Here is a 22915-nt window from a genome sequence, read left to right on the forward strand (position 1 = left end):
CTGAGCCCCACAGGACATGATGGGCACTGAAGTCTTCCATGAGGAGGAATGATAGTGGGAGTTGTGCGATAAGATCTGTGACAGTCTTAGAGTTTAGTGCATCTTGTGGAGGTAAATACTGTGAGCAAACTGTGATCATTTGACACACATGAATTTGAACTGCAATTGATTGCACGTCAGTAGCCAAGGGGAGAACAAAGAGTGGTGCGTATTAGTGACAACAATACAACACCTCCCTTGGCCCTTTCATCCCGAAACATCATTCTTGCAGTATAGCGTATATCCCTGTAGCGCAGGAACATCTGTATCTTTAAAATGTGTTTCTTGTAAGCAAAAGCACAAGAGACGTGCCTGTGCTAGACGTTTCATTTCCTCCACATGAGTCCTGAACCCATTCATGTTCTACTGTAGTATGGAAGCAATGTCATTGGTGCAGTTTTAATTTACCCCTATCTTTGCACTGGGGGGCGTGAAGCACTTTAAGAGTGAGGGGGAGTGGAGGGGCTGCCTGGATCCAAGGCACCTAGCTCCATGATATCCTCCTCATCAGCCTGACCCGATCATCGTGAGCCTTTCCCTGCACCCTGTCCCTTTGAGGATGAGGGGGAAAGGGGGCATTGAGAGGCACTCTGCTTTTCTTGTACCTTCTGGATGCTTAATGCGGACCTGTTGTTGGTCTTTCCTGATGCAGCTGCCTGGACTGCTTTCTCCTTAATCTTTTTCCCTTGACATGTACATGTGCAAGTACAGGTGCTTGTGGTGAACACAGGCACACTAGGCGTCATCTGTGCTGAAGTGTCGCCCTGGGAGTAGGTTTCTGCACACTGGAAGAATATGAGGTGACGAAGACAGGGGGTTTCGTTGCCTTATATTCTTTTTTGGCTTTGGCATAGGGGATCTGCTTGGTCACTTTTATCTCCTGTATTTTGCGTTCTTCAGCTAAAACAGGGCAGTCCCAGCTCCAGACTGGGTGGTTCCCACAGCAGTTGATACAGATTACTGGATACGAGAAGTCAGTCCCAGTATCATGAGCGGCTTTTCTGCAGTTCCCGCAGATCGCTTCACCTCCACAACTCATGGTTGAATGGCTCAAACGCCGGCATATATAGCACCACAAAGGGTTTGGAATGTAAGGCCGAACATTAAGTCGAAGGAACCCCACCACAAGAAGTTCAGGCAGTGTCCGAGAATTGAATGTGACAATGAAAGTGGCAGCCTTTTCAGTTGCTCCATTATTCCAGTGCATTCGTTGCTCCACATTCATTCTTGCTTCAGTTCTGCCATGTCCATGGCCATGATATCTCGGCATGTGACAACACCCTTACTGGAGTTGCAAGAGGTGTGCATCTCAACAATCATAGTCACCCAGTTTTTGGAAATTTGTGGTAAGATCTTATGGGACCAAACTGCTGAGGTCATCGCTTCCTAAGCTTACACACTACTTAATCTAACTTAAACTAACTTATGCTAGGGACAACACATACACCAATGCCTGAGGAAGGACTCATACCTCCCTGCTCGGCTATCCCGTGTGACGTCACTCAGTTTCTATGATTTCTTAGGAAGGTCTACCTGCTTTGACCTGTTAGTTTCGGCCAACAATGAGCCATTACGCAATCGTTTTATAGATTTTAATTTTCCAGCAAGGCCTTCCAAACCCTTATGGATATAAAAAGGGGACACTTTTTCAAATGTTCCCTCCTTCCTCTTTATCACCAGAAACAAATTGTTATTCATGACTGCATGAGCCCTGTTACTGCAGTCCAAAGTATTCTTATTATCAGGAGGGCTAGCCTCTCTCATTCGTTTGGATGAATGGGTGTGAATACTTGCAGGCGGTGCACCCTTCCCGCTGGGAGGAGACGAAGATGATTTCGAGTGTTCCATTTCGGCCCCACGAGCAGCTAGAGAAATAAGTGTCCACTCAGACAGAGCCCTGCATGCCTGAGTAAGCCTTATACAACTGAGGTGTGGTAGGTTCCCCAGAGGTTGCCTGCTAATGATTATTACTTCTCAACAGCCATGCCTCCCATCAGCACGCAGCACACCTTGAGACTGAGGATTTTTTTAAAAGAAGTTTATCCTATCCTCGTGGTCAAGCCAAGATCCCCGTTCCCTGAGACACACAACATTCCAGCTCCACGCTCCATGGTGGTCGCTGAAGCATGCCGAGAGCTTATGGTAGCAGGGGATTGGCGGCGCTTACCAGCCCCCAGCTCAGGAACCTCGGAATCGTCAAGCCCGTACCCAGCAAATCAATGCTGAGCCCCTGAGGGCATCAAGTTAAGTATTAACACAATGTATTGTTACAACTCAGAAACTATTTTCCCATCACTTGCAGTAAACTTATTGACAATTTGGAGTACAGAGGAAGGTGTGAACTGAAATTTTAATTTGCGTCATGTGATAAGATTGGATTAGATGTTCTTTCTGTTCCAATAGAACCATCGTGAGGAGATCCTACCGGATGTAGAACATATCAGAAAACAAAAATATACAACAGAAAATCCATGATGGAATAACAACATTATTGTGGAAAGGACAGACTGCTGCTCACCATATAGAGAATATGTTAAGTAGCAGACAGGCAAAACAAAAAGACTGCTATACATTTGAGCTTTCAACCACATGGCCTTCTTCTAAAGCGGAAAACACACACACTTTCACATGACCACTGCCTCTGGTCACTGAGGTTGGACTCAGTGGCCAGAGACAGAAGTCATGTGTGTGTGAGTTATGCTTGAGTGAATGTGTGGGTTTCCTACTTTAGAAGAAGGCATTGTGGCCGATTGTTCACATGTATAGCAGTCTTTTTGTTGTGCATGTTTGCAACTCATCATCATTGTCTCTGCATGGTGAGTATCAACCTACCCTTTCTATAATACTGCCAAAAATATACAGTAAATATTTATAAAGAACAATAGATGTGGTAATGTACTTACCACAGATCCCAAGTGAAATGGATGTGGAATAAATCAAAAAATCTTAAAGACACATTTTCATTTAAAAGGTAATAACAAATTTGTCACAAAACATTTATATGTTCAATACACTGAAGTGCATATGGTGATTCTGTGGCTACTGCAGCCATGAATCATTAAACAAAGAAATCATTTTACAACACTTCTTTACAACGATCACATTACTGCACAGAATTTCTACAGAAGCCAGATTGTACTAGTACTTGCATTTTTTGATATTATTAGTAACACACACACACACACACACACACACACACACACACACACACACACACACACACACACAATGTGTAGTTTTAGTATCTATTATTGCGATGATATATAAGGGCCCGAATTTTGGTCATGAGACAGTCAGTCATGGCTGAGTTTCAGATGAGAAACCTGTGTTGATTAGAGCTACAACAATGCTTCAACTTGACCGTGGAATAAGTGTTACACCAATAGGCCATGTGTAAAAACAATGACAGTGTCTGCTCCATATGTAACTGATTATTCTTCAAGAACTGTGAACTTTGTGGTTAGGTTTTACTGCTCGTAGATGTACGACAGGAAACTATTGTAGCAGTATGTGGAGGTTTGCACGCAAACTAATAATGAGGCTTATTGAAAGTTAAACAATAGTGCACTGGGCATATAAATCTGTTGGTTGGTTGGTTTGAGGATTAAAGGGACCAAACTGCAGAGGTCATCGGTCCCTTATAAATCTGTATATGGGGGTTTGTGAAAAGTGAAAGTAAAAGACAGTGAAACGCAACTGTGCTTCCGTCGGCTACAATATTTATAGCAGTCAGTGTCCAAATTACAAACCCCATTTTTCAGCCAGTGTAGCAATGCAGTACATCGACACCAAGGACAACAAACGAAGAAATAAACAAAGCAGGTGGAACTGCAAAAGGATGTCCACCAGATCCTTGCATGTCACAACACCTTTACCTTAATTCAAGGGGAGCTAGAATGATACATCTCCTCCATGTTAATTTTAGCAAGTAGAAGGAAATTTTTTTCTAAAACCATTAAACATACAGCTCTGAAATTTGGACTACATGTTCAGTGAACATTTCTCTGCAAAGTTATAATGCCATGTTAAGAAATATTTATTGGTTTTTGTTTTACAATTTTTTTAAACAGATGCTTATTTTTTTCTCTAAAAGTTTGCACTTTTTCTTCAATAACTCTTGAATTATACAATACTTTTTTACAATTTGCTATAAACATGAAGGAAAAGAAGTAAACAATATTGTGTATAAATTTCATTGATATACTGTTAGCAGTTTTTGAGAAAATGTTCCTCAAAGATGAAAATTTTAAAGTTACAGGAAATGGCTTCCAAAGTTTTTTAATGCATTCCTGCCCCATATGATGGATTATCAGTATCCTCTTCTTTTTCCAGTGTTAGTTTTCTTTTCACTGGTCTTTTATTCCCTTTTGCTGAATGTTGTAGGCTTTTGTCTCTTCTTCCTGCACCTCTCAGTCTTTCTTCATCAATTAGGCACATTGTGGAAATGGTGTTGTGTACTGGTTGGAAAACTAAACGTTTCAGCACATCACATTTGATAATGTTTCCTTCATTGTATGTTGCCACTGCATCATACTCTCCAAAATGCAATGTTTTTATCTGTACAAACACTCTTCTGGAAATCCTAATCCAAATTAAATTATTTACACTTTTATTTGGATTTTGTGTTTTCCCATGTAAACACTTTTCCAATAAACTTGGCTGTGATAAATCTCTGACTATGGGCTTAATTACATCAATTACAGCATTTGGCAAACTATTTTTGTGGGCATATTCCTTTCCTGATTGGTACTTACACCGTGAGTTATCACCTGTGAGGCACAGTGCATGTTGTGGGTGCTCATTTGTTGATGCAGTATGAAAAAGTAATGCCCATACTGCTCTCCTCATATGCTAAATGCTTCTTGTATTTTGCCTAATTGCACCCACAATACCTCTGCAATCTATCAATTGCTTCATCTGTCAATCTTCCTCTTCCTCCAAGGGCCTTACCATCACTAAGCTTCTGGTATCCTAATGTCTGCTTTAGTTTACAAAAGCAAGCCCCTGTGCGCTTCTGCACATGTCCAATGCACTCCTGTTTTTTAATGTGAATTTCATTGCCATAAGGTTTGAGTTCCTCTACAGCTTTATATCCCTTAGAATCACCATCTCCTAGATAGTTAGTGTATCGTACATTATACCACTCCTATGATCTGGAAAAAGTTGCTTTCACTCCCTCTACTTCCATCGCTCCGCTCATGCCGTGAAAATTTGCTTCACAACTTTCACTATCTTCGTCCTCGGCATTGCCCTTACATCTGCAATGTTTTGAGAGAATGGCAACATAAATTACTTTGCAACTGTCTCCACTGGTAGCTGTCACAATCCCATTTAGAGATTTATGGCCTCTATGTTGCCACGATCCATCTAAAGCAACAGCTAAATCTCTACAATTCTCATTATCCGTCACAGCTTCTTCAACTGCTTTCTTCACTGTTGCTTGAGCAGTATCTTCAGCAGAAGATCCCACCAATTCATTATAAAATCCAAACTTGGTTGGTGGTTTTGGCAAGTTCATAATTCCACATAACATTGTCCCTGCAGCACTGCCCTTGTCAATGCAACAAGCCATACACTAGCCTAACATTTATATCATACACCTTCTTTCCACTATTACCACTATGAGGAATACTGTTAGAATTAGAAAACGAAACTTCTGCAGCACATTTGTTAAACTTCAATACCATTTTACATGCCAGAGCAATGTGTGAAGTTATTTTCAATTCCAGTCCTCTTTCTTTGCAAACTTCGGATAATACGTTATGTCTCAAAGTATTAGAGAGCAAGGAAATGTTAATTATTTCATTCAAATCATTACTATCACTTTCATAGTTTTCAAATGTTTCTTTGCTGTAACAAAGTTTCTTGCTGGAAGAAGTTCTATCACATTCATTTGAAGTAGTCGGTGAAGCAGTCTGAGCAGCATCTCCCTTCGAAACAACAAAAGATTTCTTCTTCCACTCACTGTGCCTTTTCTTAAACACTCGATTGCTGAAACGGGGCACATTGATATCCACAAACCAAATACGTAAAACAGGTACAAGCAAAATTCGTCAAATACACAAAATTGAACAGCTGAACAACACAAAACAAACTCCACAAGTCAACACACATGGTATAGCATTTATGTTTACCGATATGAACAGTCACTTGTCACAGAGATAAAGCCATACAACGTTGGAAAAGAAAACACTCTCTAATTCCGCAAAGATACTCTGTTTGCAGCCAGCGAGTGGTGCTGTCAGAAGTGACACACCAAGTCGCTACAACCGTTTACGCGGCGTGTCAACTTTGCAGTGATAAAAAACACACTTAGTATTCACTTAGAAGGGTGAAACTTGATTTGTTTTATTCAGAAAACTCCAAATAATTTTATAGTGAAAAAACCAAAAAATTTCATGATTTTCATCATTCCGGCTCCCCTTCAACATGGTGTGGAACTCAGTTTCAGTGCCATACTTCCCAAGGCATTTCGTTTTCTGCACGTTCATTGTTTGCTGGAAAAAAGAGATTTTGAGCAACAGTGTCCCATTCCATAGCCACCTGGAATATTTTAATGTCACTGCAATGCCCTCCAAACCCTTTCGAATGTAAAACGGGGAGACTCTTGAGAAAGTTTCCTCTCATCTCTTAACTATCAAAAGTACATTCTGTCCTGTAGGATGCAGCCTGTTACTAAATCCCTAACAACTTTTAACAACTCTAGAATCCAGAGAACTCTTCAGACGAGGCCTCTTGTGCGACTGGGTGTTGGTATCTCCAAGCGGCTAACTTTATACAACAGAGGTGCAAAAGGTTCCCCAGAAGTTGCACGCTATTAACTGTTTCAGTTCAACAGCAACGCATCTCATCAGCATGCAGCACACCTTGAGATTGAGGGTTTTTTTATAGAGGTTTTTACCATCCTCACAATTTGACCAATCAAGTCAAGATCTTCATTTCCTGTGACATATAACATCCCACTGTCATGCCATACAGTGGTCGCTGAAGTCTCAGTTGTCTTGTTGTATATATTCCAACACCTGTCTTCGCCTACAATTTTTTTGCCCTCCTCGGGGCTGTTTCTGTCACTCATTATTTTGTGTCCAGGATTCCTTTACTTTGTCTACCATCTACTATGTAATCCCCAACTTTCAGTTAAAGTTCTCAAACCTCTCATTTTTTCTGGTCTGTAATACTTCCACTTCTTTTGATTAGCTCTCAGTCGACCATCCATTCCACTCAACAGGTCCTGCAATTCTTCCACATTTTCACAAAGCAAAACAATGTCATCAGTGTATTTTATAGCTGATACCATTTTACTATTAATTTTCATTCAACTTCTGAACCTTCCTTTTATTTGCTTCATCACTTTTAGAATATACAAGTTGAACAGTATGGCAGAAAGACTGCATTTGTGCCTTATACACCTTTTAATACAAGCACTTCTCTCTTGGTTTACCACTCTTATTGCTTCCTCTTGCTTCTGATACATACTGTGAATTACCTGTCTTGTACCCATAGTGTGAACCTATTTTCCTGACAATTTCAGACATCTTGCATTAACACATGTGAGTGCCTCTCTGGTGCCCTTATCTTTCTTAAAGCCAAAATAAAGGTCATCTAACAGAATTTTATTTTGCATTTCTTCATACACATAACTTCTCCGTAGCCACATGATTAGTGTTGCTGCCTTCGGTGCAGAAGGGCTTGATTCTGAGTACCTCCTCAAATATTTTTCTGAGGAAGGGTGGTGTGGAGAGGGGTCCATTCAGCCTCATGAGGCGAAATGAGGAGCTGCTCGAATAAACAAGTAGCAGGACCATCTGGATTTGTCTGCAGGCAACAAAGGTTTGAGGTATTAGTAACATGTTGATCACATGTTCCACAACCACAGGTCACTACTCTTCTTGGCTTGTAGATAGCAGCCAGCCAGTTGGGACAGGACTAAGGCAAAAGTTGTGAGTGGTGTTTTCTATTCGTCTGTATATTTTTCTAGTCAGTTACTTGACTGCATTAGGTGTTAAGTGAATTGTGTAGTAGTTCTCACTTTTATCTACCCTTGCTATTATCAGGATTGTTGGATGATAGAAAGGCTAACGGCACATCTCCATCTCATAGACTTTAAATAAGAGCTTGAATTACTGTTTCATTGCCACTTCCCCCACTACTTTCAGAAATTAGCAGGAATGTTATCGATCCTTCTTCTGTGCTTGATAAAAGTCTTTCAAAATTATAATCCGCTACGTAAGAATGCAGTAGATCCTGTATGTTCTACAAATCAATATCCGTTTCTTCTTCCATGATGTTATCAGCCAATTCATACAATAGTTATGTCTAACAAATAGGTATTTTACTAATATTGTTCAATAATAATTGTTTTGTTGCAAATTCCATTGCATTCTGTGGAAAAGTTTAAAGCTGCACATATGACTCAATTACAAAGATACAGAAATGGCTGGCCAACGTTTACCTTCAAAGACAGAATTTTAATTACTACTAACAGACACATTTAAAAGTGAAGAAAGTATTCTCAGCTTTTGGAGTTAGTAGTTCCTTCCATGGGGCAGAAAGAAGGGTGGGCTAGGGAAGATTAAACAGGAGCAGCCCGCTGTGAGAATGTGGGAAGCAGATCCTAGGGTCTGAGCAAACTGTCTTTTCCAACTTTCATCAACCTGTCTGTCCTTCTACTGTGAGGAAGGATCTACTAGTTCCAAAGACTGAAAATAGTTTCTTTATTTTTCAATGCGTCTATCAGCAGTACTCATAATTCAGCCTCCCGGAGGCAATCACTGACCAACTGTTCTGGCTCCTTGTAATTTTATGGTTTTTTATGCGAATTCTTCTTTTCATTTTATGATTTTATACACCCCCTAGCACCTGCTAACAAACATTGTAAAAAGTCTTTCTCTTTACATCATGGAAGTTTCTACAACATGTTGTACAAAAATTTTCACGATATTCCAACCACACTTACAAAACTCACCTTTTATGAGCTTCTGTGTGACTCCAAAAGCTTTTTTCAACAGAGAAGGTTGTTCAAGGTCAGGGCAGCTGTCGCCCAGCTGCCTGAAGCACTGTGCAAGTGCTGAACCTCCTAGGCGATTGCACCCGCCCGACAGATCGACGTGGAACAGCAGTCCCGAACGACCCACAGATGGGCTCTTCAGGTCGGGAGTCACAACTTGCCTCACGTCCGGACACGGCGCATATGCCGAGACTACCAGAGTGCCTACAAAATGAACAGAAGTGAATAAGTACAAGGAAGAAAAAAGTGTGGATACAATGGGAGTCAGGGGGTGAGTGAGAGGAACACAATAACCCAGTATAGCAAAGGAAAAAATGTTGCAGACGTGGTATGCATTTCCTATACAATGGTGTAAAGATATTACTGCTGCAGCATTGCCAGGGGCTATTCCTCGGTGGAAGGGTGCATGCAGCATCATGGGGCCAACTGAGCAGCTACTTGGCTCCAGGGTCTGTGAAACCGACAACGGGCTGCAGAGGGGTTTGCTGATCCTATGGCCCCTCTGCACTGCAGTCAGATGACGACAATGTGATGGTCCGTCGGTGTATGTATGTATGTATGTATGTATGTATATGTGTGTGTGTGTGGGAGGGGGCGCTTGCACTCACTTGACCAAAAAAATGTAAGCACCCATAAAAAGCCAAGGAAGTGAAATGATATTTCAAATGCTAAAAGGTTTTGTGGTTTTCATTTCAGTGATAACAAAATCAGATCCACAGAGAAACAAAATTGGCAGCACAGGCACACTGGTTGTTCCCTGTCAGTATCGTGTTGCACCCCATCATCCCTGGAACGATGCACTAATCAGTTGGAAATGGTACTGATCATGCTGTACAGTCAATGTTTCCTCTCTTGAGGTAAACTGACCCCTGAATCTCGAGAACTGGACGAGGCTGACATCTGAGCGGGTCTCGCACAAGTTCTATTGGAGACAGACCAGTGGCTCCGGCTGGCTGAGGGAGTTTCTCTACATCATGCTGACAGTACACTGAGACACAGGCTGAATCAGGATGAAGTTGGTGCTGTCAAAAGCTGGTGTCAGGGTGTTGTCTTTTGAGAGGCAACATCGGAGAACATATGTGACATGCCACTGTGAAAATATAACACAAAGGATAGCTGCTACTCACCATATAGCAAAGATGCTGAGTCACAGAAAGACACAACAAAAAGACTGTCAGAAAGCCAACTTTCTCACAGTCTTATTGCTGTGCCTTTCTGCAACTCAGCAGCTCTGCTTTATGGTGAGTAGCAACTATCCTTTTTGTTATATTGTCACACACCACTGTGCTTTAAGACTTCCCTGAATCACTACCAGAGGTAACTTGAAGCCACGCACAGTAGTGCCCTAAAATGTAACAGCAGTGTGTCTCTCCAAAACACTGTCAGAACACGTCTTCTTCCCTCAGTGCTGCCAATCTCACAGACCAGTGAATTGCAGAGTCGACAGTCAATGCTGAAAGTGGTGCACTGTTACTCATCAGCAGTCATCAGCGTGGTATTGTCAACAGCAGCCTACTGATGGGACAAAGGTTCTATAGCTTTTGCTTGTCTCTTACTGACGCTGAGTTATGATGTGTGGTGTTGTTGTGACTTCATCACTTTTGCCCGGATTGCAGGTGCATATCTGAAGGGCCAACAATAAGCTGCCTCTGCAGTAAAGCATTCCTCCCTCGGAGTGATCAGACTAGGTCAACCAGAACCTTGCCGATGCATGTGATTTCCTTCATGTTTTCATTCAGTCCAACACTATCCCACAGCCACAGCTGAACACCCCTCGCGCCTGGATATCACACTGTTCGACCAACTGACCACATGCAGATCCAACTCTAGCATCATTCTCTCATGTGAGAAACTGCCATTCTATGTAGTCTTCATGAACGTCCATTATATAACTTGTCACTCATCATAATGTTGTCATGCGGTGATGGCACTAATGACCTGTGGTTGTTATTTTAAGTGTCACAGCTCCCTGCAACTCATTTAGATATCTAGTCATGTCACTTACAACTACAAAACTGCACATACATCAGATCATTTCTTATATGCGCTTAACTTTTTTTCAGCAGCATATGCACAGTCTCTCCCAGGTTTTCTCGGCAAGATCGATTAACAGTGTACTTCCTAGTGTTCAACTGAGTTGTTGTTCCCCTTTTATGCACTTACAGCAGCTGAAGGTGATGACTACGTTGTTCATTGAAATACTGTGGATAAGATGCAAACAATACTCTGCCTAAACTCCAAGGAATACACCATTAGTGTGTACACTATCGCTCAAAAGTTTTTGAACATTGGTGATTTTGAGGGAAAAAAATGCAAATTGGAACCAGAAATGTTAGAAATACTCATAAGTCAGATTTGGAATAATCTTTTATTGAAAATAAATACATGCAGTTAAATTTTACTCTCCTCAAAGTAGCCTCCTTTGGCTTTAATCGCTTCTCTGCATATCTGAGGCACTCTTTCCATCAGCTTCATCCATCAGGGTTTCCTCGGTGATGTGCTGCCATTCCTCTTGTAGTCTGGTCCAGAGGTGATAAACGTTGGTAGTAGGCTTTGATTTAACTGCTCTATCCAAGTGATCCCTAAGCAGTTCAATAGGATTACAGTCAGGGGATTGGAGTGGCCAGATCATATTTTTCAGTTCCTTCTTTTTTTCTAAATTTGCCAATTATGTTTTACACAGTTTTGAAGTGTGTTTAAGGTTGTTATCTTGCTGTAAGATGAATCCCTTGCCAATCAAACATCTTCCACATAACCTTGCTTGGTACTGTAAAATGCAATGGTAATCCTTTCTTCATTGTTCTGTTTATTTGTACAAGATCACCAGTCTTACTGCCTCCAAAACAACATTTAGCTGATTTTCCATTTTGAGTGCACTTTATAATAAACTGCATTAAAGACACTGCTTTTATCACTTCACAGTTCATACATTATAGCATTAATTAAAATACAGGATAAAAATACAAAGCTAGAAAAACCAAGGTGACGATTATTTTAACTGAACATGGAGATGAATCCCAAAACAGTTAAGGGATAGTGATTTTACAGACAACTGTGACACCATTAACTTCTTCCTGCCCCCTAAATATTTAGTCTTCAGATGAGTGTGATGTAATGGTCAAAATGCAGTTTCAGTATTATCTTTGGAAGATAATTTAAAGTGAGAGCTACTATTTACCCAAAAGGCAAGAGTTGTGGCTACTTACAAGTTACATAAAAGACAAAGTAGGGATTTACATATGTTTAGTGGATTTATTCAGAAGTCTGACACTCTTGGTGCATAAGACTCTTCTCTGAGGCTACCAGATGACAAAGACGCAATGATGCACAACTGGGGATGGGGGGTGGGGCAAGTAGGAAATTTGATGTTAACTGTGCGTTGAGGATCCATGACCAGAGAGTATTTAAGAACCACTGGTGATAAAATAGGAGGCACGTATTACTTCTACACAAGTCTCTAACCAAACATTTGCGATTTTACAGATACACTGATGTACTGACATCCACAGATAATGAATTAATTAAAATACTTTAGAAGTTAATATTCACATAATAAAAGGCTGAACTCACGCACCTGGTGCCTTGACAGTGGAGCCGGAGACCCTGGCGGCCATGCTAAGGGAGTCTTTGCCGCCATCGACGGCAACGCCGAGCTCCGCCATCACACGGCACATGGCAACACACGCGTCGTGCAGTGCTGCACCCTCTCCGGGCAGCTTCGCGGCCCACATCCAGTTCCCACTGCACTTCACATCCTGGCACACACACACACTGAGGGAGAAATGACATTAAACTGCCCTCATTAGGGTTTCTTTTCAAATTGTTGGAGCCTTCAATGACTTTATGGCATAACTCATTTAACGTGGACACAAAGAACTGGACGACGTACATAAAACAGACCTTATTCCTTTTCCTATTTCTATACAAAAGGCTCATCTCTGTACTACTGTACTGAGAAAAATCTTAGTGTTAGCAAAAAGTAAATGTATCAGTCATTCTACAATATACTTTTAGACTATGATGCAAGTCAATGGAAAACTGTATGACCAAGCTGTGTGATGGAAAATGCTAAACCCCTTTCGTCCTGTTTGGCTAAACATCTCCTTTATTATTGGAGGATATTGACTCAGTACAGGCAAATAGGAACACACATAGAATGTAATACAAAAGTAGGGGTATCATAATAGTGGTAAGATCAGCTGGAATACTGTATATGTTGGTGGTGTGTGCTAGTCCTGAGATCATCCGGAATACTGTGTGTGTGTGTGTGTGGGGGGGGGGGATGATCACCCACGTTCTCGCATGTGTACATGCTAGTTAGCCCTTCAGGAACACATTTCCCAAAACATTACCATTGTTTCCTCTTGTTATGTGCTGAAAACAACTCACTATCTCAACTATTAGTGCATTACTAATTCCAATATTCATACTTAACTAAAGTTGTTAAGGATTTATATAAGTCTGCAAGCTTCTATGGCTATTGTAATTCTGGGTGTTAGTTCCATGTCATTTTCCCTTTCAGCTTCTACACTGAACTCTTATGTTTTGACCCCTCCACCAGGATCTTCCTCAGGAGTTTCACGGTCCCTCTGGGTGGCTGAGCACTGTCAAAAACTATTACCCTGTCTCTAATAAATGTATTTTCTCCACACTTTTCCAAAGAACAGGCATCATGGGTAAAATTCCTCATCTCTCACTGGTGGGTCATCATTACTGAGGAGGACCGAAATCTTGGTGTGTGTGTGTGTGTGTGTGTGTGTGTGTGTGTGTGTGTGTGTGTGTGTGTGAGGGGGGGGGGGGGGTCAAAAATCTTGTCTTCATTACAGCTTGATGATAATTGTTTGTATCCCTCGCATGCCTCGGCTGCGTAGTTACTTTCTCGATGTCAGGAAGCTAAGGAGGCAGAAGCCTGTAGCTGTGATCTCAGAGTTTAAAGAGAGTTTAATGAAAAAGAGTTTAATTCATTTTGAAGATCTCGAATGCTTCCTTCACTTTCCTCCTACATATTTTACATTCTTTAGCTAGCATTTGTATGTTATTAAAATTTGTATTTGAAAAGGGTCTGCCTGGTGTTCCCTTACAGCAGGCTTCACACTTTGTTTTAAACATTTGTGGCACTTGTGCTCTTTAATGCATTCCTTTACTGAGCAAGCACACTGCACCCACCTCGTGAACACATTCCTCGAACAGGCAGTAATCGACCAAATGGAATGACCTCCAATATCAAATGATGAGAACTTCACTGATCTGCCTGGGACCAGTTCAACTCACAATATATTGTTGCAGGAACTTCCTACACAGACTGGATGACCTTAGGTGGGCAACTGCAGTAGAGGATTCCAGGCACGTTACAAAGCATGGGGTGGAGCAACACAGTAGTTGATGATATTCGTAAGCAAATTTTGATTTCAAAGATGTATACTTTCAAATAGATGACCTTTATTTTGTCATCATATGCTTTCATTTCACATTTAAGTTATATTATTTAGTTTCATAAGGCCTGTTCTTTCATTTCTTGCTCACCATGGACCGAAGCTCACAGATATTCAAGTCATACAAATTCATTTTTGAGCAACTTATATGGGATGTTAATTGCAAATGGATTGCAAGTCGTTCAGCCTAAACAACCGTCATATAAACCTACACACGACCTCTCACCTCAGTTGGGAAGTACAGCCCTTATCTGTTTAGGCGGACACTAACTCCCAACCCTGAGGCACTGGTCTGTGAACTTGCAGGCTAGACTGCCACTGAGTCGGCGGTTGAGGGCTGCTACTCACTCAAAATTGGAGCTTCACAGTAACATCTAGCACTAACGTCACAAACAGTGAACTGTATCGAGAAACTGCCAGTGAAGCACCTTCCCTGGCAGTTCTTAGAAGCAACCCAATATGAGTCAGAAACCAGCCAATAGACATTGTTCTAGAACAGCAATATTCTTCAGTTGGTCGCACCTTGTTCCTACAACAGCTGTCAGAGCAGTCTCTTTGACATGTTGAGTAAGTCTCCGGGGCCTACACACTGAGTGCTCTAAGGTCTCTTCCCATTCCTTGTTGCCATTTTCCTAAGGGATGCCATAAACTTCCGTAGTTTTGAACTACTGACAGGTAACAGAGTTTTCCCCTTCTGCAACTGAAGGATTTCTTCCAGTAGAAGTGTCAGTTTCAGGCAGCACTCGAGAAGATGGACAGGTGCCAATGCTGCCACTTGTAGCCATGTGACCCAGCAGGTTGTAACCAAGCCTTCTCTGCAGGCGGACCAGCATCAATGTAGAAGAGGTACTTTCAATACCGCAGACACATTCTCAAGAGTATGCCCAAATAACCTCTTGTGGCAGCTTCCATTTGTTAGACATCAGTCAAACTAATTTCTGATTGTGTACAAATTACAGCCAATGTGAAACCCAAAGGAGCATTATACAGGATAATTCTGTGATGGTGTTACAAATTTTAAGGTAAAAATGGAGAAGGGTAAATGTATCAATTTGAAGTATGGGTCTCTGGTCTGGAAATGACAAAGTCAAAGGTTAAAAGAAAATATTGATCTGATATCTCTGACAGTGGTATATGTGTACCAGTATTATTGTTGCTAAGATTGTAGGATAGGCAAATCACAAGAGATAGTGGTCTAGGGCAAAACAAGAAAAAAATGTCCAGTAAATATGGGCTATAAAACGCATACCTTAAGAACTATGGGCACTTGTTCAGTGGAAGAGATGTGTTACACAAGTGTTCCTAGTCTTTATGGTATGCATTGCGGCGTCCACGTGTACTATACTTTTTTTCTTACTTTGGTCCATACTACCGGCTCTGGAAGTTCCTTCCTATAATCTTAGCAACAAAAGTACTGGCACATGTATTCCACAGTCAGAGGTATCAGAACAATTTTCACTTATAACTTTCCACTCTGTCATTTCCTGACTGGGGTCCTTTTCCTCAAATTGATAATTTGTTCTTCTCCGTCATCCCTGGAAGACTGTATCATCATCACCGAATCACCATGAATAATACAGTATAAAATGTTATATGACTTATTTACTGTATGCTTCATACACAGCTACATCCAACTATGGGTGTCCAGGCTGGAATATCAACAAATATGAAAGGCTTCGTTAATCTATTATCATGCCCTGAAAAGAGGGACATCCTATCCAAGGTACTCCCCCAACCCTCCTAAAGTGGTGTTCTGTCACCCACCAAACCTCCACAACATTCTCATCCACCCCTATGCTGCTCCCAATCACAACCCCTTGCCAAAGGGATCATCTCCTTGTGTGGGGCTCTGATATAAGACCTGCCCAATCCACCCACCCAGCACTTCCATGTCATATACCAGCTCTGCTGCAGTCATGTCACAGCTTTTTATATTGGTATGACTATCAACCAGCTGTCCACCAGGATGAACAGCCACCACCAAACGGCAGCCAAGAGCCAACTGGACCACCATGCAGCAAAGCATAACACTGAACATAACATGCTTGATTTCAATAGCTGCTTTACAACCCACACCATCTGCATTTTCCCCTCCACCACCAGTTTTTCTGGAATGCACAGGTGGGAGTTATCCTTACAACACATTCCCCATTCTCAAAATTATCCCAGCAACAGCCCACTGTTCCCACACCCTCTCTCATCCCGATTCACATCCCCTAACCCTCATCACGTGCCACTCTCTGTCAATACACCCTCAAGTCTTTTCCCCTCTATGCTCCTCTCCTTTTTCGTTCCCTCCCCCCTCCTATCCCACAGCCTCCCCACACTTCACTTAACAGCCTTATCTTTCTGTATTTTAGTCCCTGCATGCTCCACCAAACAGTGTCATTCCCCCCCCTCCCCCCACCCAATCCCCGCCACTGGCACGCTGCTATCCCTCCTCATTCCCTGCCCCACTCCAGATGGCTGCTTTCATTTAACCCAACAATTGAAGTCTGGCTAAAGTGGCCAGAGGTAGCAATCATTAGTGCGAGATATGCTGGCTTATGAGAATGTGAGTGTATTTTCTTTTCTTCTCTGACAAAGGTTTTGGCTGAAAGCACAGTGTGTAATAGTCTTTTTGTTGTGCTTGTCTGCAATTAGACACGTTATCTTTATAGTGAGTAACAATCTAGCCTTTTCATCATTGTTCATACACAGCTAAACTACTCATCTGTTGCACTATAGGCTAGACATGTCTCTTTCCTCAAATACATTGATAGTTTTCCTTCAGAAAAAATATTTTCATAGAATGAAGGCAGATTTTCCAGACCGACTTTCTATGGTGATGAGCGAATGTAAAAAATTTGTTTGCTCACGTGCAGTTAAATGTCATGGTGTGGTTGGTGCCAATGTCTTCCCACCACCCCTACAGGTATGGCATCACCTATAAAATACAGATAAATAGCAACACTAGTCAAGCACAGTAATGTTTTACCTGTATGTCAGATATTCTTGCAAAAACAAGATTTGTTAGGCATTCTGCAACTGTCATCCTTGCTCCAGCTGCTGCGTTGACAAGTCCTTTAATCGGTTGTTCACCAATTGCTGTAGCCACGCCTTCCTGAAAAGATAGAGGGAGAGTCAAGAGTGCTAACATTAAATTATTTATGACAAATTTCCATAAAATAAAAGCCTTTATTCTCAAATTTATGAGTAACATGAAGGATTCAATGACAGAAAATAAATAAAGACAACTAAAGCAGAAGCAAATAGAAATAAAAAGATGGATAAAACTGCGCTAACGTCTATATAAATCACACATACAGTATATAATCAAACTTGATAGACAAAAAATTTGCTCACCAAGCAGGGACAGGAGAACACAAACATATACCGTATTTACTCGAATCTAAGCCGCACTTTTTTTCCAGTTTTTGTAATAAAAAAAACCGCCTGCTGCTTAGAATCGAGTGCAAAGCAAGCGGGAGTTCTGAAAAATGTTGGTGGGTGCCGCCACAACTAACTTCTGCCGTCGAATATATGTAGCGCCACACAGGCATGCTTTGTAGGCACAAAGATAAATACTGGCACCAAAATCTCTGCGTCAGTAAATAAATTAAAAAAAAAAAAAAAAAAAAAGTGGGAGACGAGCCTTTTTCCTCCGCCCAGAGTTTCGACCACTGCGTTTTGGTACATTATCCAACGAAGTAAATACAAATTCTGTATTGTTGATCTTCGAATGTAGCAGCATTTCAATGTACTACGAAAATCCGACTGGCAAGACTGTTTGGGATGTTTGTCAATATGGCCAACTCTACGTTCTGAATTTTTTCCTACCTGTGAGAAGAGATGGTTGCTAATAGGAGCTTTTATGAGTTGTGAATCACATGTAGTATTCTCTTCGCCATAAGATTAATACGAATATTAACATTTTGCCATGTATTGTTTCGTGTTTGCTACTATCTCATTTAAATCCTGTCTGCCTAATAAACTACGAAACTAGAGTGAGACAACAACAAACGCGGAAGAATATACATATCATGTCATGTTTATATTCGTATTATTCTTATGCCTGATAGTGATACAGTCAGAAATGAAGCACGGCAACTGACTAGATTTTTAAATCTAAGATGACTCTAATTTCTGTGCAGAATGTAATGAACTAAAGAGGCGCCTGCAAAGATTTTCAAATGGAGAAAAATTTTCGCTAAAATTTCGTTCAGAACATAATCTATCATACGCAGTCTATTATTCGGTTCTTGTTGATCATTATCAAAGAAAGAAGTAGTGTAAGTAACAACAAATGTTTCGCTAATGAGACGACTCCTCTCTATTTTTTATTTGTAAGCGGCGGTAGCGCGCACAAAAGCAAGCCACGCCGCGAGCGGCGACAGGCCGTAAACACGCACTATCAGAATGCGACAAACAATGCATGACACAGTACAGTAATGCATTTTCAGCTTAGAGTGACGTAAACACCTATAACAAAGAGAACGGCACTTATCAGATCAAAGAAAAATAAGCAATCAGTTCATACCAGACGAAGCACGTGAAAAAGGAAGGATATCCATATAAATACCGACGGAGCGCGTGACGCATAGCAATGGCTAACTGGTAAACCGTAACTGCTAAGCTTACGACTCGAACCAAACTACTGCAGCTGTATCGTCATTCATTCGACCTAAATTGTGTCTCATATTACAACTAGGCGAACTTTGTTTCGATTTGGAGGTGCGACCTAAAACTTTTCTCTTCCCTTGAATTTCGAGTCTCAAATTTCAGGTGCGGCTTAGATTCGGGAAAATTTTTTTTCCTTGATTTCAAGTCTCATTTTTCAGGTGCGGCTTAGATTCGAGTGCGGCTTATATTCGAGTAAATACGGTAACGAGGTTAAGGAAATCTGCAAGCTTTTGGAGCCAATGGCTCCTTCTTCTGGCAGAGCGGTTGAAGGGGAAGGAAAAGAGATGATGAAAAATGACTGATGAGGTTTAGGAAATGGAGAGTTTGGAAAAGTCACCCAAAATCTGGGTCAGGAGATACTTATCCAACAGAATGGGAAGGAGAGACTGAAGGCCAACAAACCCACATAACTGAATATTATAAAAATGCAGACAATGAAAACTCCAGGTAGGAATATCAACAATGTAGGAAAAGACAGATTGCTACCTACCATAACGAAGACACGTTAAGTTTGTCCGAGCTGCCAGTCAGGTGTGCCTGAGGCATGCTTGCTTGTGTTTCTCTTTTGTTGATGAAAGCTGTGGTAGAAAGCTTTCTGTAAATGTATTGGTATTGTGCCTGTTTGCAACTTAACGTGTCTTCTTTATGGTAAGCAGCAATTTATCTTTTTCTACTTTGTTATTATAAAAATGCATATCATAATTATTGAACTGCACACAACTGTAAGAATTGTTGTAAGCTTAGATGGGCAACTAATGAAGTAAACAAAACATTATTTATATAAACACTAAACAAAAAAATTACTTTCTACCACTATGAAACTACTGTTGACGCCTTAAGCCAGTGGTTCCCAAACTGTTTGCCAAGGCTATGCTGCAAGACACTGCAAAAGTACTCCAACGTTGTGACACATTCTGCAGCAATAATGAATAGCAAAATTATCACAGTTCCAAACATGGAAAAATTAACATAAGCTAGAAATGTAGGTAGCTGCACCCAGCTTGATTCTGGGATTTGAGAAGTTTTAGAGAGCATGCAAAACTCTTCCAGCCCATTAATTATTAAATTCAATAGATTATTTATGAATTTAAAACACACATTTAATTTTTTTATTGGTCTGGCCTACTGAGGACCACAAGAAGTAAGTTATGCCCCATTTCCTTTCTCCTTCCTTTCTTTCCAGATCCCTTCCCTGTGCTGTTCTCTTCTCTCTTTTGTCCATATTGTGCCTGTCTTTTTCTTTGTTTTCTCCTGCTGGCCACCGACACTTGTTACTTTTGCTCTGAATTTTTTGCTTTCTCCTATTTCTTTCACCGTTATTTCCATTTTCCTCGTGCTGCTTTACCTTCTCTCATCCACGTTATTGATGTTTCTGGGTTTTCAGCCCTCCTTCACAACTGTCTATATGCTACGTAGACCTGCTTTTGAAGCTGTCACTTGTAGGAGATTTATCTGCATTAAACTAACTGAACAGACTCAACTGTTCACTTCAACTCTGAGGGCCACGGTAATACCTTGACGTACTGACGCAACAGGGAACAAAAGTAGTTTGGGAACCACAGCCGTAGCCAATTACCTCTCATCGGATACATTGGCAGAGCTTCCTTACCACTCCGAAGATAGAAAGGGCGGTGACAGCAACATCAGCGGCTGGCGTGTGCAGCGGGCCGACGCACTGCTGGCGTGCGATCAGTCCTGTGACACAACGGTCCACCTTGTTGGTGAGGTATCGCTTGCTGGCCACTGCAGGCAGCCTCAGCACACGCTCTAGTGCCATCAGCACCGACAGGCTGGCAGGCAGCGACAGACTCTTTGGGATGCCCGGCTGCCGCTGTAGGTGGAACACCTGGCAAACAGGATAGGGTATATAGACTCCATGCTAAAATACGATTTATGGTAAATCTGAAATGGAACACAAGATAGTTATTTTGATTTGACTATTTCAAAAGTTGACAAACTTTCATTTGTATTATAGAAAACTGACATCCACAGACATCGTCATAAATTCACATTCTAATCACCCAACCCAACATAAGCACAGCTTTTTGTATACAGAGTGCTGATGGTTGGAATTATTGCAGCTGACTGCAGCCATGTCGAAGAGATCGTAGGGTCAGGTGACCTCTTTGACACGTGATCAGGGGAGTGAAGAGTAACAGACAGGCAATGAACAGAGGTGGACGTTTCGTCTGGTGGACAGAATTGGGTTTACAGGTCGCTATACGGAAATGGTGCCGAGGGCAGTCTGTTAGCTCTAGGGGAACAACACATGATTTCTACACAGTCAGACATTACCATGTTCAGCTGAACTGTGATAACAGGCTCCTGGTTAATATATTTTCATGTAGAAGAAGGTGTAATTAGATAAATGATGAACACTAACTTCACTTAATGAAGGTTTATTCAGCACTTGCACATACAAGAGCGCTGAGTGAACTGCCTCCGGTCAGAACACATACAGCTACAGAACATTTCAGTACAATGATTCTTGACATTTGTGGATACTTCTAGAATGTACTCGAACTGAATATAGAAATTAGAATTGTACAGTCCAGGTGAGTTTTGAACTCATGACCCTCCATGCAACAGTTTAGTATCATAACCAATACACCACGGAGCTACTCAGCTTTTTCTGCGACAATACGTTGGCACTGTGGTGAAATTCGAGTGCTGCCTGGGTGGGAGTAGTTATCGCCAGATACATATTACAATGTACATCAGAGTGCGCCTGTGCACATGTGCCCACTAGGAAGCTACAGCCACACCTGTTGCTGCCCCAGCACAGCACTGCTTGTCAAATGTCTTCAGGCCATCCACTGGCATGCAGTCATCAAGCCTGGTTCTTAAAGTGGTGTGCCAAAAAGTTTTTGTCACACAAACGCACTTGGGAAGTAAGTGGGACAAATATGTGCCAGGGGATGGACTGAGGATGGTATTGTGTATCAAAACCAACCAACAGCCAGTAAGCAAAATGAACAAAAGTGCAACTATACACTAAAACAATGGAAAATCCATATGACTCTGTAGACTTTCCTGGCATATTGTCGGATCTTCAGCTGGATCAAACTGTCATCCACACTCAATATTTCCATGGTCACATGGCCATCATCATCAGCTGAGAAAAGCTAAGCTGCTCTCATCAATAACTGTTTCAAAACGTGAACAACAGAACCTTTATACCCAGAGAAAATACAAAAGTGCAAGCGCTGAGGTAATACACAAGTGCTCAATCGTTGGCCCTGTCCCCTGGCGCAAGAAGAGTTGCTGCGCCTCCAATAGTGAATACTTACGTAAAATGATATATTGTTAAAAATTAAAACCCATAGCCGGCCAATGCAGATGCAAATTGTTTCTTCATAGCATATGAAACAGGATTCCAAGTTTTAATTTGTGGGTATCCATCATCACGGTTAACAATACTATCTGCTGTCTGATTTCGACAGATTCTTTTAAAACACAATCCCGATAGTGAGAGGCATTTGGAACAGCTTGTCTGATCAGCACATCTGTCATTGATGGTAGGAATACTATGGCCAGTATAATTTTACTGCACTCACATGGTATTTTGTAAACACCAGGCTTCCTCACACCTAAATCATTCTTAACAGAGCCAAGAAGTGCTCTAATCTTAGCTGGCAGATGCAATACATCTGATTTCGCATCTCTTCAAAACCCTTACTGCCTTGGCAGACACATTCCCAGCATACAGAAGGAAAGCCACAGAACTAAAAATGTCTTCATCTGGTTTAGGTAGCGGTCCAAACTCAAATACATG

General features: G+C 41.4%; 1 protein-coding gene across 2 annotated transcripts in view; it reads right to left on the reverse strand.

Annotated features, from left to right (window-relative positions):
* LOC124709107 (phosphoribosylformylglycinamidine synthase) overlaps positions 1 to 22915 on the reverse strand; it is a 213371-nt gene that overhangs the window by 56069 nt on the left and 134387 nt on the right. For both annotated transcript variants that reach the window (XM_047240757.1, XM_047240758.1), the window contains 4 exons: positions 20750 to 20986; positions 17456 to 17581; positions 12621 to 12801; positions 9005 to 9250 (listed from right to left, as the gene is read on the reverse strand). In XM_047240757.1, the coding sequence (XP_047096713.1) occupies positions 9005 to 9250; positions 12621 to 12801; positions 17456 to 17581; positions 20750 to 20986 (790 nt within the window). The remainder of the gene's footprint in view (positions 1 to 9004; positions 9251 to 12620; positions 12802 to 17455; positions 17582 to 20749; positions 20987 to 22915) is intronic.

Source organism: Schistocerca piceifrons, chromosome 7, assembly GCF_021461385.2.
Source record: "Schistocerca piceifrons isolate TAMUIC-IGC-003096 chromosome 7, iqSchPice1.1, whole genome shotgun sequence".
Taxonomy (NCBI): Eukaryota; Metazoa; Arthropoda; class Insecta; order Orthoptera; family Acrididae; genus Schistocerca; species Schistocerca piceifrons.